Here is a 16,006-nt window from a genome sequence, read left to right as displayed (position 1 = left end):
TCATCGCATCCCTTGTATCCTCCCATTCCTCCCTCCCGCTTTCCCCCATTCCCCTCCCTTATGACTGTGGCTGAGGGGTCAACAGAACAAAGCGACAGCCTACAGACTGGGAAGAGATCTTCACCAACCCTTCAGCTGACAAAGGTCTAATATTCAAGCTACATAAAGAACTCAAGAAATTATACATCACCAAACCAATTAAGAAATGGGGCTCAGAACTAAACAGAGAATTCTCACCAGAGGAATATCGAATGGCTGAGAAACACTTAAAGAAATGCTCAACATCTTTAGTCATCAGAGAAATGCAAATCAAAAAGACTCTGAGATTCCATCTTACACCCATCAGAATGGCTAAGATCAAAAATTCAAGCAACATCACATGCTGGTGAGGATGTGGAGAGAGAGGAACACCCCTCCATTGCTGGTGGGAATGCAAACTAGTACAACCACTTTGGAAATTTACCTGGCGTTATCTCAGAAAACTGGGAATAGGACTTCCTCAAGACCCAGCTATTCCACTCCTTGGAATATACCCAGAAGAAGCTCCAGCACACAACAGGGACATATGCTCTACCATGTTCATAGCGGCCTTACTCATAGTAGCCAGAACATGGAAACAGCCTAAGTGTCCCTTAGTAGAAGATTGGATAAAGAAACTGTGGTACATTTACACTATGGAATACTACTCAGCTATTAAAAACAAGGAATTCCCGAAATTTGTGGACAAATGGATTGAACTAGAAATGAGCTTAATGAGTGAGTTAACTCAGAAGTAGAAAGAGTCAAATGGTATACACTCACTTATATCTGGACACTAGCCCAAGGGGCATGTCCCATCAAAGTCTTCACTTACCAGGAAAGTGGGACAGAGGGGAGGACATCCTATTGGGACTCTAGGTGAGAGAAGCATGGAAGAATGGGGAAATAAAAGGATCCAGAGGGTCCTAGAAACCTACAAGAAGAACATTATGACAGGAGGATCTAGGCCCAGGGGCCCTGCTAAAACTATGGCACCAGCCAAAGACTATACGTGGAGTAAACATCAAACCCCAACCCAGATCTAGCCAACGGACAGGACATTCTCCACAGTTGAGTGGAGAGTGGGGACTGATTTTCACATGAACTCTGGTGCCCCATATTTGACCACACCCCCTTAATAGGAAGACCTGGTGGCACTCAGAGGAAGGATAGCAGGCTACCAAGAAGAGACTTGATACCCTATGAGCATTTGTACCTTTTTAAACCATGTACATCATCAGAATAGGCAAGGGCTAGGAGTGAAGATCACTTAAGAAAAAGCTTCCTTAAGATGTGGACGGCCTGGATTTCAACCTGCGGGCTACACAACACCAAGAAGGAAGAAACTAAAAACATGGGACAAACCATGATGGTTTTGCATGGCATGTGAGTTAAAGTAGCTTTTACATTTTTAAATGAGTGGGGAAGGATCAAAAGAATATTGCATGACATGAAATTTTATAACATTAAAATTCTGTGCCCATAAGTAAAGTTACACTGAAGAAAATGTTATGCTTCCTTTTCATATACTGACAGGGGTGTTCTCACTCTTTGAGACTAGAGTAGAATAGTTGTAACAGAAGCTGGATAACGCCGATGTATTTGTTATCTCACTGTACAAACGAGGCTTGTCAACTCCTAATGTAGCACATCATGAACTGTATCAAAACTTTAAAGTTCTTGCCTAGAATTTGGAATTCTAGTAAATGTCTCAATTAAACATAGGACCAACTCAGTATATCAATTTGATAATTGATATGTGTATATATGATTTATTAGCAATATACAGACACACACACAAGCACACGCACACAGGTGCGCGCACACACACACACATGCATGTACGCGAGTGCACGCACATATATATGATTTATAAGCAGAACTTAACCACAAACCATTCACAAAATAATGAACCAAAGGATATTATTTATGCCTGGGGTAGAAATGTAGACTCAGTAACAGTGTAAGAAGATTCATAATTATTTCTACCTTAAACATACAAAACTTTAGCACTAACTCCTTTCTTTCCATTCCTACTCTCTGTTAAGAATGAAAAGTGAAATATTTTATACATGAGGCTGGGTTTAAGGGGTCCATAACAATAGCCACTATTACTTAAAAACTATGGCACCTTCTGTAAACTCAAGATACTAATTCATTCCATGCACCTGCCACTAACCAAGGAAATGAAGAAATAATCTTACCATTTAAATTTTCCAAGTTTTAAAAGTTTCCTATTATCTTTGTTCCATATGCAATACTTGGCATAAATACACAGTGTGTGTGACTTCTTTCAGGCCAGTAAGTAATTGGTCAGTAAATTATTATTCCAGGGCACTCACTGATACCCTAAGAGGTTTGAGAAAAAGGTAAATGCTCTCAAAAAGGTACCAACCTTCTAAAAAATAGGAAAAACATGCCACACAGTGTTGCTATTTGCATACCTAAACTACCGGTTTATATGAAATTACTTAACTTGAAAAACATTATTTGGGAATTAAACTAAATTACTACTACCAAAATTTACTTCTGACATATGTAAACTATCTAAAATTAACTTTCAGGATGCACATGGTGATGCTTGACTAAAACCCCACCATTTGATTGGGGGTGGGGGATAAAAACAGAAGGATCAGGAGTTCAAGGCCATCCTCAGCTCCATAAAGAGTTTAAGATCAGCCTGTGCTACATGATACCCTGTCTCATAAAACAAGCAAGCAAGCACACAAAGCTAAAAACAACTTTTAGGCATCACTTAGTTCATTATATAACATAATTTTTTTTTCTAGTCAATTAAGAAACTCACACTGTCTTCCACATCTCCAGTCTTCCAGCCTTTTAACAGCATTTTAGGCACAGGTATCTGAAGTTCATTTTCTAGAATCTGTTTAATCTCTCCTGTACAAATAAGAAGAGACAAAATATAACTGACAAGGAAACACAGTCAATAATGACAATATCAGGACACTAATATCTGGTATACAATATACAGTCAATGACTTTGACTGATGAATAAGTGCTTTAAAATTCAGTCTAAATTTAAAATCTTCTTGGTCAAACAATATGCTGTTCCATTGAAGAATTTGAGCTATAAAATTAGGGACAAAAACATTTCACAATTTATTAAATAGCTAATTACATACTTCACTTTGATAAAAAGCATGGCTTTCTAAAAAGAACTGTATCAGTAGTTAAGGGATTTGAACAGAAAACAAACTAACAAGCAATACTGTTAGGAGCATAAGTAAAGCCATATTGTGTGACTTGGAATAATGAAATGCTTCCAAGCTACGAACAAAGCAGCTCTGATATAAGCCAAGCCTAAGGAGGTTCCGATATGTTAATGAACCCGCCCTAAGCTGTCACCCTGGTGTCTGAATACTACCAACACTAGAACCTTCGAGGTGGCCCCAAGACCACACTGCTGTGCTCCTGATACTGCATCTCAAACCTCTGTGCCAATTTTCACCAGCAAGGGGACTTTGATGGTGTCCACTGTGTTTACCAGATCATTGCTAAATTCACACATGCCTTGCCAAGGCCTTCAAGGACCTTCTGGAACTTCCAACAGAGCCATCTTCTGGGCTTGCCACAGCTGAAGGAATGCACAGTGGACACTGGTCTCACGCTCTCAAGCTCCCTCCTGAAGCACCCTCACCCAGAGGTGATTCCCCAATGGAGGCCTGCAGCATTTCCTGTCCATCCCATTTCCTTTAATGTCTGTTTCTATGATACTAAGGTACTGTAAGGAATGTGTCAGTGAATAAGCAAAGGCAAATTTCAGGTGGGCATCCTAATAGCTGAGCACCTTACAGCCCAAGGGCAAATCTCATGTGGACATTCTAATTGCCAAGTGCCTTACAGCCCACCAGATCTGCTTCTCACAAATACCTACCATGTGTTCAGCATAAGGCATGAGTGGTATATATATCACAAAACATAAGGTACCTCAGTATAAGGAAAACACATTTTGCAATGAAAATTTGGATTAGCAGTATGCTTGGGGGAAATACAGTCACTTGCTTGTTATTACTTTAGCATCTATAAAATAAAGGATAATAACTCTGCCTAGCTCATCTACCCATAGGGTAGGGTATGAGGATGAAACAAAATGACATACTTTAAAATAACTGCAAAAAGTAAAGACAATATATATGATCTAGAAGACAATTTAAACTGTGTTGTAACATTAGAGTTCCAGGAAAGAAAGTTTAAAATAGCTGAAGGCTTTAACAGGCAGACAAAACTTAAATGCAACATTAAGTGTAACTGAAACCAAACTAAGCAAGGTGGGATGCACAGTATGGCCAAACCAAAACAGGCAAGAACACCATGGAGTGAAGACAAAAGACTGAAAGGCTAAAATAAAAGATAAATGATGGTGATGATGATGGTGGTGGTGAAGAAGAAATATACCAAGGAAGTATAATTTTCCCACTGATTGATAAATTATTTTGTAGGAATCAAGTCTACTTACAAATGTATGGGCAGGTTTCAAATACTCCTTTAAGTTGATTGTTCAGAATGTGCAAATCTTTCTTTTATCTGCCTATGAGTTGCTGCTAGTCTATAATTTTAAAATAACACATAATCCCAGTGTTTTTATATTAAATAAACACAAAAAGATTGAATGTTAAAACTAGGAAAACAAACCCATGATGAGAAAATGAAACAAGAGAAAGAATTTTATATTACACAAGTTCTATAGAAACACAGATACTTAAATAAGAACACAACAGAACTGCTCATAGCCTCAAGGACTTTTTACTTTCTTTAAAAATGACTGGGCCAGTAAGAGGCTCTATGAGTAATGGTATTTGATGTCAAGAATTTGGTGCCAGGTGTCAATATGGCAGAGAGAGAGGAGGGAGGGAATGCTTCGCAAAGGTTGTCATCTGAAACTTACATGCTGTGGTTAATTTCTATGTATTTTGAGAATTTTCCTTATATAGGATGTGGTTATTTCCCCATTTTTCAGGTTTTTTAAATTGTCCTGACTTTGAGCTATTTCGGTGATTATGATATAGGTGCCCTTAAGTTATACCTGCTGTTAATAATTTAGCTGACATTGGGCTATTCTTACAATTGCCCTTTTTCCATTCTGTAATCTATCTGGAGTGGTCTTTCACACACACATCATTTTTCTTTTACACTTTTCCTCTGTTGGGCTCCTTATTTCTTTCCCCACGGCCTGAAACCAGTACATTTTGCTGTTTGTACTTCACACTGTTTCTATTACTGTCTTATAATTCACTATTTTCTTCAACAGCTAATTATGAAATTCATATTATATATTATATATGTATGTGCATACTTACTGAGCGTATGTATTTTATACATACATAAATATCTATGGTATATATTACATGAAGATGAGTATTCAGGTATTCAGGTACACACACCTGCACACCCACATGCACAAGCCAGGGAAGACATCAGCTACTTGCATTCCTCCATTACTCTCCACCTTATTGAATTGAAATCAGCTCTCTCTCTCTCTCTCTCTCTCTCTCTCTCTCTCTCTCTCTCTCTCTCTCTCTCTCTCTCTCTCTCTCTCTCGTACATCCTGATTGTTTTACTTCACCCTAAGCCTTAAAAGCTACCAGTTTACAACTGGGGAAACACTAGGAAAACCACGGACTACAAGGCACAAGCACAGCAAAGGCTGTGTAACAAAAAACAAGGTCTAGGTAACTTAAAAGCTGAGTGTATTTCTTCACAATTGTAGAGAATATAATTGTATAACCATGGTGTCTTAGTTTTTTCTGAGTTCTTTCTGCAAGGTGACAGATGGCTGTCTTCTCTCTGTTCCCCACAGAGACTATGAACACCATTCACTGGATTAGGAGTCACCCAAAGCATTTGATATTTTAATGGGATATGTGTAGATTGTTCAGTTTCTGAAATCAGGTCTCTTATTGAACCAGAAACTGCCTGCTTCAGCTACGTAGGCAGGACAGAGTGCTCTTGGGATCTGCCTGTCTCCACTTCCAAATGCCAGGGTTACAGACACACGCACCCGTGCTCAGCTTTCTCACATGGATGCTGGGTATTCACTCAGGCTGACTCTTCACTATGTCATTGCCCCTGCCTCCTAAGTAAAATTTAATGGCAGATCTTCTGTCTGGTGCGTATTTCCCTTAGTTAATGTTCGGTATTTTGCATTATTATCCTTATTAATGTTCTGAGTTCCTTCACACTGTTAAGCATCTTCATAAGACTTGTTTTTAAATATGAATTTGCTAATTCTACTATCTCTAATACTTACTTACAGACACACTTTTATTTTCTGGTATTTCTTTGGGTAACAAGTCACATTTGTACCTTCCACTAGCACCTAGTAGTGTATGAATAAATGACAGATATGGAAACTTCACTAATGACTGTCTGGATATAGTAGTTTGTCTTTTCAAAGTATAGAAGTTAATTAGACCAGGCATTTACATTTTTTGTGTATATTAGACTGATCTCTGAAATGGCTTTACACACAAGCAGTTGTCCTCAAAAGTATAACTAACAGGTTCCTATGGGTCCTTGAAACTGACAGTACAAAACTAATGCTGTATAAACTGCAGGCACTAGCTGCATGAGCAGATACTATATTCTTCCCTACTAACATTTACATTCTTAAGATGCCAGCTTCACTTCAACATGTGTTTCGTTATGTAAAAACGGAAGTGTGATTATACACATCACTTTCAGTGCGCAGCTCCGTTCTCTTATTATAATGGTGTCGGATCCATCTTCACACTGACCACAGCATCAGCCTGCTCTCTCCTCCCTACACAGCTATGCCACAGCTGCCTATCTACCTGTTTGCTGGAAAGATGGTTGACATGTTTTATTTGGGGAATATTACAAATAAAAAATACTTTGAATGTCTATCTGCAAGTTTTTGTGTGTATGTTTTCATCTCTATTGTTTCTTTTTTTTACATATACATTTATATTATTATACATAAATTTTAAAAACTACCTACAACAAGAAGAACCATGAAACAATCAGGAATTATATAAATGTTACATCATAGTGTTTTAGCTATTTATATCTGGCAATCTTGAGGAAAACATCTTTCCTATCTTGGTGATTCTAAAATTCTGATTGTAAATCAATATCTATCTTATCTCATCTCTATCAACTTAAAACAACTATCTGGACCCAAAAACATCTTAACTCCTAAACAACTAAGCTTAATTGTAAGACTAAACTATCTGGTCTTCAACCCCATCAGAGACTTGTGAAGGAATAAAACTTAATTACCTGAGTAAACCGGAAGTGCAGGTTAGCAGCTTCCAAAATGAAAAAATGGAGATAGAGTTGAAAAGAAAGAAGGGGCAATATAGAAATATATAGGGATGATAGGACAAAAAGTAGATTATTGAATCTACTCCTCAACTTAAGGCCTTAACTGTTTTCATCTCTTTAGTAAATACCTAGGAATAGAACTGTTTAGTCATATAAGTCCATGTTTTAATTCCTAATATTACCAAATTACTTCAGCAGTGTTTTGCCATTTTGCATTCTTGTCAACAATGCACAGCCTCCCACTGCATTCTTTGCAATCCTTGGTGTTCAGTTTACGTTTTATATATGCTAATTTGTACATAAATGCATCTCATTGTGATTTAGATTGTATTTCGCCAATGACTAATGGCTTTGAACATGTTGTCACATTATTATATCCTGCCTATATCCTCCTTAATAAAAAATTTTACTTGATCCCTTGCCTATTTTATATTAGCTTGTCCTATGATTTAAGTTTTGAGAGCTCTTCAAGTGCTCTGGACAAAATGCTTTGGAAGGTATGTTTTGCTAGTATTTCCTTACAATGTTTAGCTTCTCTTTATTTTCCTAAGAATATTTTCCAAATAGTATGTAATTTTAAGGCTCTTAAACCCCATCCTTATTATACTCATGACTAATCTTCATTTGACATAACCCGCTTTCAGCCCTTTGTGTCTCCTTCCTGTCTATAAAATACTTTCCTCCACTTTGTCCACATGACATACAGACCATATGTCATAGCTTGGTCCTCTCTGGAATCTCTTCTGGCAACTCCCACAATCCTACTCACTGCCCTTCCAGTTTTTTTCAAAAAACAAACACTGAAACTGAATTAATTGCCTCCTTTTCAACATCCTCACATAACTACAAGAAAAATTATTTCATTGCTAGAAAATGGGTATTCTAAACTCAAAGACTAAATCCTGGATTTGGAAAGCGTCTAACCTTCAATGTCTTCACATGTGACAGGACAGGAATGTGTTCCTTGCTGTGTGGTAAATGTCAGTGTGAACTAAATAAACACTGCAGAGCTGCTACTGATATCAATCAGAGTGTGTGTGAGCACAGGAGCTACGAATAAGTGAATGAATATTAACTTTTATTTCTTTTACTTCCAGCCTTCAAGCCCAGCACAAACCATTAAAGTCCTCTACATAAGGGCTGCCTTATTTGCACATATCTCTTTATAAGTTAGCGCATTATTATGCATAAACTCATCAACAAACATCTATGACAAACTGGCCTTGTCTGGTTATATGACAGACTTTGATAACTAACTTTCTGTAATTGCTAAATGTGAATATCCTAATTTATTAACACCTAAATATGAGACTTCGGGAAAGTAGCATATTACTATTATAGTTACCACTATGAGTGTTCATTCCTTTAATAGGAAAAATACTGTTGTGGAAAAAAATAGGTAAATATTAGCAAAAGAAGAGCCTGAGGCCCAGCAGGTCAGGGCAAGTGGATCTCTGTGAATTGGAGGCCAGCCTAGTCTACAGCACAGGTTCCAAGACAGGAGCCATCACCACACAAAGAAATCCTGTCTCAACCCCTATCACCCTCCCCCAAAAAAGCAAAAAAGGCATGAAAGAAGAAAAGGCTTTAAAAAAAGAAGAAAATAAGGTAAAGGGGAAAATAGCTATTTTGACTGTTGTCTTCGTTAAAAGATAACAAATGCTGACATGACAGATAAAGCTAAGAGAACAATGTTAAATAAAGTAAAATTTAAAGGTTTTTAACAAAACAACAATCAAACTGAAACAGTGGGACGTTAGGATGAAGAGGAAGGCGTTTATTTCTGCATACATTTCCCTACTAAAATATGCACAGTGTTTTAAAATGTTAATCTAAGTAGAGAAGCATCCCATTTGAGAACATACCAACAGAAGCTGCAACCACTTTACTGAAAGATGTCTAGACATCCACATTCACTGTAGCAGAGAAATGAAAGTAACCTAAATGCCAATCAACAAATGAGTACTGTTTAATGCTTGTGTGTATACAATAGAATACCATTCATCCTTAAAGAAAAAAATTGTTATTTACAACAAGACTATACAAGACATTATTCTAAATAAAGTAACCCAGCCATAAAATGACAATTAGGCATAATCTTGCTTATATGTAAAATCTAAGAATGAAAACACATAGAATAGACAGTAGAATGGTGCTTATTACACTCTAGGAAAAATTAAGGTTAAGGAAAGGGAAATTGTTGAGTCAAAGGAGCAAAGTTCAATCAAGTGGGAAGAATAATTCCAAATAATCTATTGCACACCATGGTGAATATTGTTAATAATGTATTTCACATTACAAAATTGCTTTTAAAGGTAAACTTTATTACCATAAATCAAACTCATGATAAACACATGAGTTGATGTCAATTAACCTGACTTGCTCATCTTACAATGTATATATGAACAGAAATATCACATTATACCCCACACACAAACACATGACTACACATATATAAAAGAATAAATGTCAGTCAAGAGAATGACACTAGGTTAAAGATATATTTCAATGATATAAAAAAGCTATTCATATTAAGATCAAGGTTTAATTTATGTTCAATGTTAAAAATGACTCTATACTTTGGTGGTACACAATAGCTGACATAGAGTTAACAATTTGAGCACAGACCAACCAATACTAACAAACAACATTTACTGTCTGTACTCGTCAAAAGTAAAATATATAACTCTAGATCCTATACACCCTGTAGTCATATAAGACAAACAAGCTTCCCTTTGTTTGCAGTCACTAGTAACAACATCCTCCTCCTCCTTCCAAAGAGACGCACCTGGTGCCTGTCATTCATAAAGTATGCAGAGACTCTGCAGTAGCTGAGGCACTTTCACAAAGGTTACAGAGCTAATCTGATCAAAAATGAAGTTCATAGATTCTGGACAAAACTGGTTTTTTAAAACACTAACTATTTCAGACTGAAAATGCATGTGGCAAATGCTTTAAATGTTAATATCTTCAAGCTCATTCTTTTAAACTAAAAGGGCATTCAGCATAATAAATATAGCTTTTTAAAAGTAGATTAAAAGAGGATGCACAGGAAAAACAAATGACTCATCTTGACAGCAGATCTATGATTTTCTAATACATCCAGAAATAAAACTAAGGCCATGCTGAATGGACCTAGAAAACTCAAGTTTGTTCACAGACTGATAGAACAAACTTTATTAAACAAACAACTGGCATAAAATCCACTGTTCTGTTCTAGAGACACAATAATACCTTTTTAAAAAATCCCTGCCCTAAAGGATATCATATTCTTTTATACAGGAAGTACTTTATAAAAGACAAGTTCGTTAAAATAACTTTAAAGTATTCAAAATTAGAAAAAATAAACAAGACAGAAAAACCACTAGCCAGCCAATGCAGCTACCACTAGGTGTCACTCTGGTATAACTTTCTTGGCTGAATTTAGCCTTACTTTTATTATCATGTTCCATCTACTCGGTAATAATACAAAAAAATAATCAAAAAATAATAATAAATTAATAAGATAAAAAGGCATTATCTTATTGAACATCGTTTTCTGTAGAGAAATTAACATTTATTCCATTCCTGGAAACACTAAGACAATTTATAACAATTATATTACAGGTCACAAAATTTAATGTGTCTATTTTGAAATGTCCTGTTATGGGTAGCTAATCTATGTAAACGTATACCCCTACACTCTTTTTATTCAGCCACTCATTTCCTCAATATAAACATGATGACTGGAGAATAATATACTATACTATAATATATAATACAATATAACATAATACTATGACTAGAGAAAAAATCTTAAAATAAGACCTGGTCTTCTAATATTGAGAAGCTAACATTCAGAAGGGAACCCTTAAGCACAAAGAGTTAATATTTAAGACTCCCTCTCCGCACCCCACCTCCTTTTTTTTTTTTTTTTTTTTTTTTTTTTTTTTTTTTGGTTTTTTTTTGGTTTTTTGAGACAGGGTTTCTCTGTGTAGCCTTGGCTGTCCTGGACTCACTTCATAGACCAGGCTGGCCTAGGACTTACAGAGATCTGCCTGCCTCTGCCTCCCGGGTGCTGGGATTAAAACCCATTTTTAAAGGATTCAAATTACTACGCTCGTGGAGGTTAAGAACTATGTCATGGGAGGAGAATATATATGAGATCTTGAAGCCTAAGCAGGAAGACCATGAAAATAAAGCAAACACAATGTGAGAAATGAGGAGTAAATTACATACCAAGGGATTCGTGTTTTTTAAAAAGTACACCAGTCTAATTATGGAAAATATAAATGAGAGGGAAAATGAACATATGTAAATTATATAGAGAAAATATTGTAGTTACACATGAAAGAAACCAGTTTCTAAACTATAACAAAGGAGATGAAAATAGCCAGGCGTGGTGGCACACGTCTTTAATCCCACCACTCAGGAGGCAGAGGCTGGGGGATTGCTGTGAGTTTGAGGCCAGCTTGGTCTACAAAGTGAGTCCAAGACAGTTAAAGCTACACAGAGAGACCTTGTCTCAACAACAAAACAAACAATAACAAAAACCCAAAAGGAGATGAAAATAGAAGAGATTTGAACAATAAGTGACAGAACTTTATATAATTTACAAATCAAACATGGTGAAAAAAAATTCTATCAGGTTCCAAATATTACCTACTAGTATGCCTTCCATATTTATACCAAAAGTAAGCAAAGAGATGGTGCATGGCACAAGTCCTGACTGACATCCATTTCATTGTGAAAGAATAACTGGAAAAACTGTAATCCAAAACAAATATAATACTTATCACGTAGTAATATTTGCCTTATAACGGAATAAACTATAGTAGGTAAATGTAACAATAATAGTTAAAGAAGCAGGTAATAACTAAAGAGAGAGAGCAGAGGGAACATGAGAGAGGTTGGAAGGGAGGAAGCAGTGGTGAAAATGATCTAAGCAAAATAGTCATGTATGAAATTCTCCAAAAATTAAAGCATCAAGAAGCAGAGATTTAAAGGGCAATTTAGGAAACAAGGGTCCCACTTCTGTGCAAGAGACTATTATTATTACAGTGCCTAACAAAGACAGTGCATCCCTTTGCCCTTCCTGCCTTCTGTCATGTAAAGTCATGGTACTTATCCCCTCTAGGGAATACAGCATCAAGTTCTATCCTAGAAGCAGACAGAAGGCGTCACCAAATTGTGATTAAGTGCTTTAATCTTAAGACTTCCCAGCAGAAATATAAGATTAATCTTAATGTTCCTCGTAAACTTACTCACGTTTATGTAGTCTTTTGTAGCAACATGAAACAGACACAATGGTAGGAAAATGAGTGTGCTTTGGTTGCAAAGTCGCTATACAATGAACTCAAATTAAATTATAGTGTTTTTTGAAGCTACGAGGTGTTTATAGTTCACTGCAATCCTAAACAGTACACAGAGCTGTGACTGTGGCTTGGCAGTCCAGTGCTTGTCAAGAACGTACAGTGCCTTCAGAGTGAATAGTTTGTATTGGCAAAAGCATACAAAAGATAACAATGAAAGGTAGTTAAAACAGTGTATTAAAAATATTCTTGAACTTACCTTAATACCAAAATATATATTCAAATTAAAACACAATAACCTGTATGAGAAAGTATCCAATCCACTGTGCTTTTCTCCCTTCTTGTTGATAGTCAACTCAAAGGAAAAGAATTATGTAAGCGCGATTGCCTGATGAGTTACTCACTTATGAAGGCTTTATGAGGATAACCCTTACCAACAGTACAGCTGTCTTCGAGTACCACATCAACATTTCTGTCTCTGTACTCAACTCTGAAGTCTAGCATTCGAGGCTGCCTTTCTACAATCTGCCTGGATGGCATTACAGGTCGAAACGCTGAAGAGGAGGGAGTCGGAGCTGGAGCAGGGTGACTTGCTGGATCAAATGTGGGTCCTGGCATGGTCTCACCTCCAAAATCACTAAAATGTTGACAGGGAAGAAAAAATTATTTCGAATTCATTACACAGCAGCACCAAGGACTATGCCATTGCCTGGCCTGTTATTCCTATCAATGCACCTAACTTGTGGTAAGGCCAAGTTCTCTTTCTTCTAATTTATTTTTAACATTGGCTAATGGCTACATTATTTTCCTTCTCACCCTTGCTTTTCTCTTCTAATACTATTTTACCATTTACAATTAGATTGTTGCCATGTTAGTGAAATGACAAAATGAGAATTAAAAACAGTGTCTTAGGCTGGTGAGACAGCTCAGTGGGTAATAGCTCTTGCTATCAAACCTCATGACCTGAGTTCCATCCCAAGAACATATTGTAGAAGAAGAGAACCAACTCCCAGGTGTCCGCTGGCCTACACACACACACACGCACACATGCACACACGCACACTTTTTAAAACTTTAAGTGTATATTTTCAAATCACTCCCAATGAATCATTATTTGATTTGCTATTTCTGTTTTCCACAAACACTGTTTTGAAACCTCTTGAAGTTTTAAATCTCTTTTATCTCACTCCTAGTTTTAAAAGATGAGTTTTATGTTGGGCACATCCTTAATCCCAGCACTCCAGAGGCAGAGGCGGGCAAGTCTCTAAGTCCTAGGACAGCCAAGGTTATACAAAGAAGCCCTGTTTGAAAAAACAAAATATGAGCTTTGTTAAGAAAATAGAAATTTAAAGAAAAAAGACTTTTCTTAATACTAAATCCACAATCTAACCTACATATGAGCTTGCTCTCTTTCCTCTTTATAAAATAGAGGAGTGATCTCTTTCCCCTTTATGTGCAAAATCTACTCAGTTTTAGTTTAGAGATTAACCACCATTTCCTTTATAATATCTTTGGCACTTCAGTCCAATCTCTGGTTTCTTAACAAAAACTAAGTGACTAAGGGTAAGTGGGTGAGTGAGCTCACGCAGAGGTAGCAACAAGAACTGTAAGAGAGTCCTTCTAACTCTTGTGCAGCCTTACAGAGGAAAGCGGCAAGCCCAGCTCTTAGCACTCAGCTAAAGTCATGACAGTACAAGGTTCTAAATATGGCCGTTTAAAAGTTTATTATTTCTTCTACTAACACACGTGACCTTGCTGATAACATGTTCAGTTAATCTGGGAGACTGCAGAATCACAGTGGAAATTAAGCATGCACACTTTCTAAGCTCTTGTGAAAGTTAAGGTATCATTTTAGAAGGAATGAGAGCCCAAAAAGCAGAATAAAGATACCAGGGTGGATTCATATAAAAGAATCCTAAACCTTGAGATCTCTGAGCCTGTTATGCTCACATTCCCACAATTAGGGAGGCCAAATAACTTCTGACTATGTGGAAACTCTTAGGTCTCCTCCTTGGAATTATCTTGAAAAGGATGTCTTATGTTCAACACATATCCTTACAATCATTTGTTGCCTTTAAAATCAGAGCTACGCACACTCTAAAGGAGCAAGTAAAGAGTTTTAACTGAGAGGTTCTTTATATACAAAGCCACTATATCTTTGAAAATTATCAGCGAAATCCTAGGGTGGAAATAATACTAAGTATGTTTAACTCAAAAAAAATGCATAAGGAAAAATACAATTTAGCTTGAGCAGCTTTGAGTATCTCCAAGATTCCGCTTACAGACTAGGGGGAGAAACTTCTCAAACATCTGCACAGAGCTAGGCATGGTAGCACATGCCTGTAACCCCAGCACTCGGAGAAGCAGAGACAGGTGGATTTCTGTGAGTTTGAGACCAACCTGGTCTACAAAGTGAGCCCAGGACAGCCAAAGCCACACAGAGGGGCCCTGTCTCAACACACACACACACACACACACACACACACACACACACACACACACACACACACAGTCTGCACAGAGTGAGGATGTGATGTGTAAATCTGCTTAGTTCAGGTAATGCCTACAATGGACACAACCCTAGTTGTGTAGAGACAGCTCTGGGCTTTCTTCTCACTCTCCTGCTTCCACCAGGTGAAGAGGCAAGGTGAACCGTTGGATAACCTCCATTACAGAAGGCATAGTTTTCTCTCTTCCTCTTTCATCACTTCCCTCTGATCAACTTGCTTACCTCTTAAAAGTCCTCAAGATTGGTGCTGGAGAGATGGCTCAGAGGTTAAGAGCACTGGCTGCTCTTCCAAAGGTCATGAGTTCAGTTCCCAGCAACCACATGGTGGCTCACAACCATCTGTAATGAGATCTGGTGCCCTCTCCTATCATGCAAGTGTACAAGCAGACAGAATACTGTATACATGATGAATTAATAAGTCTTAAAGAAATAAATGCCTCCTTCACTGTCAAAAAAAAAGTCCTCAAGATTTAAAAAAAAGTGTGTGTGTGTGTGTGTGTGTGTGTGTGTGTGTAATTTGTAGGCAACCTAGACCTATTTAAGAAATACTTATGCACATATTTCTATTCTTACAATTAATTTGCAAAGCACCATGACAAATAAAGTACCTGTATTATGATTTCTTAAAATTTACATCAATAATCCAGCTCCTTGTCATAACAGTGTGGACTAAAGAACTCCTAGTAATCCAGATATTACATTAATAACAGTGAGGAATGATCTAAAGAACAGAACTGCAGTGCTCACAATTCTACACGCACTATAAAGGAAGGACGTGAGCAAAAGCAAGTCTATCTAGCTCAGTGATGGAGCACACGTCTCATGCAAAAGGTCCTGGGTTTAATCTTCTATTTTTAGTGGACATAAATCATAATACTTCCAC

At 37.1% G+C, this 16,006-nt stretch overlaps 1 protein-coding gene across 1 annotated transcript in view; it reads right to left on the bottom strand.

Annotated features, from left to right (window-relative positions):
• The window catches only part of Faf1 (Fas associated factor 1), a 296,484-nt gene that overhangs the window by 220,773 nt on the left and 59,705 nt on the right, over positions 1-16,006 (bottom strand). Inside the window, exons 4-5 of the mRNA XM_051171269.1 lie at positions 13,049-13,251; positions 2,825-2,916 (exon numbers count right to left, since the gene is read on the bottom strand). Coding sequence (XP_051027226.1) covers positions 2,825-2,916; positions 13,049-13,251 — 295 coding nt within the window. The remainder of the gene's footprint in view (positions 1-2,824; positions 2,917-13,048; positions 13,252-16,006) is intronic.

The sequence above is a fragment of the Acomys russatus genome, chromosome 29, assembly GCF_903995435.1.
Source record: "Acomys russatus chromosome 29, mAcoRus1.1, whole genome shotgun sequence".
NCBI lineage: Eukaryota > Metazoa > Chordata > Mammalia > Rodentia > Muridae > Acomys > Acomys russatus.
This window is presented reverse-complemented; position numbering and strand designations above follow the sequence as displayed.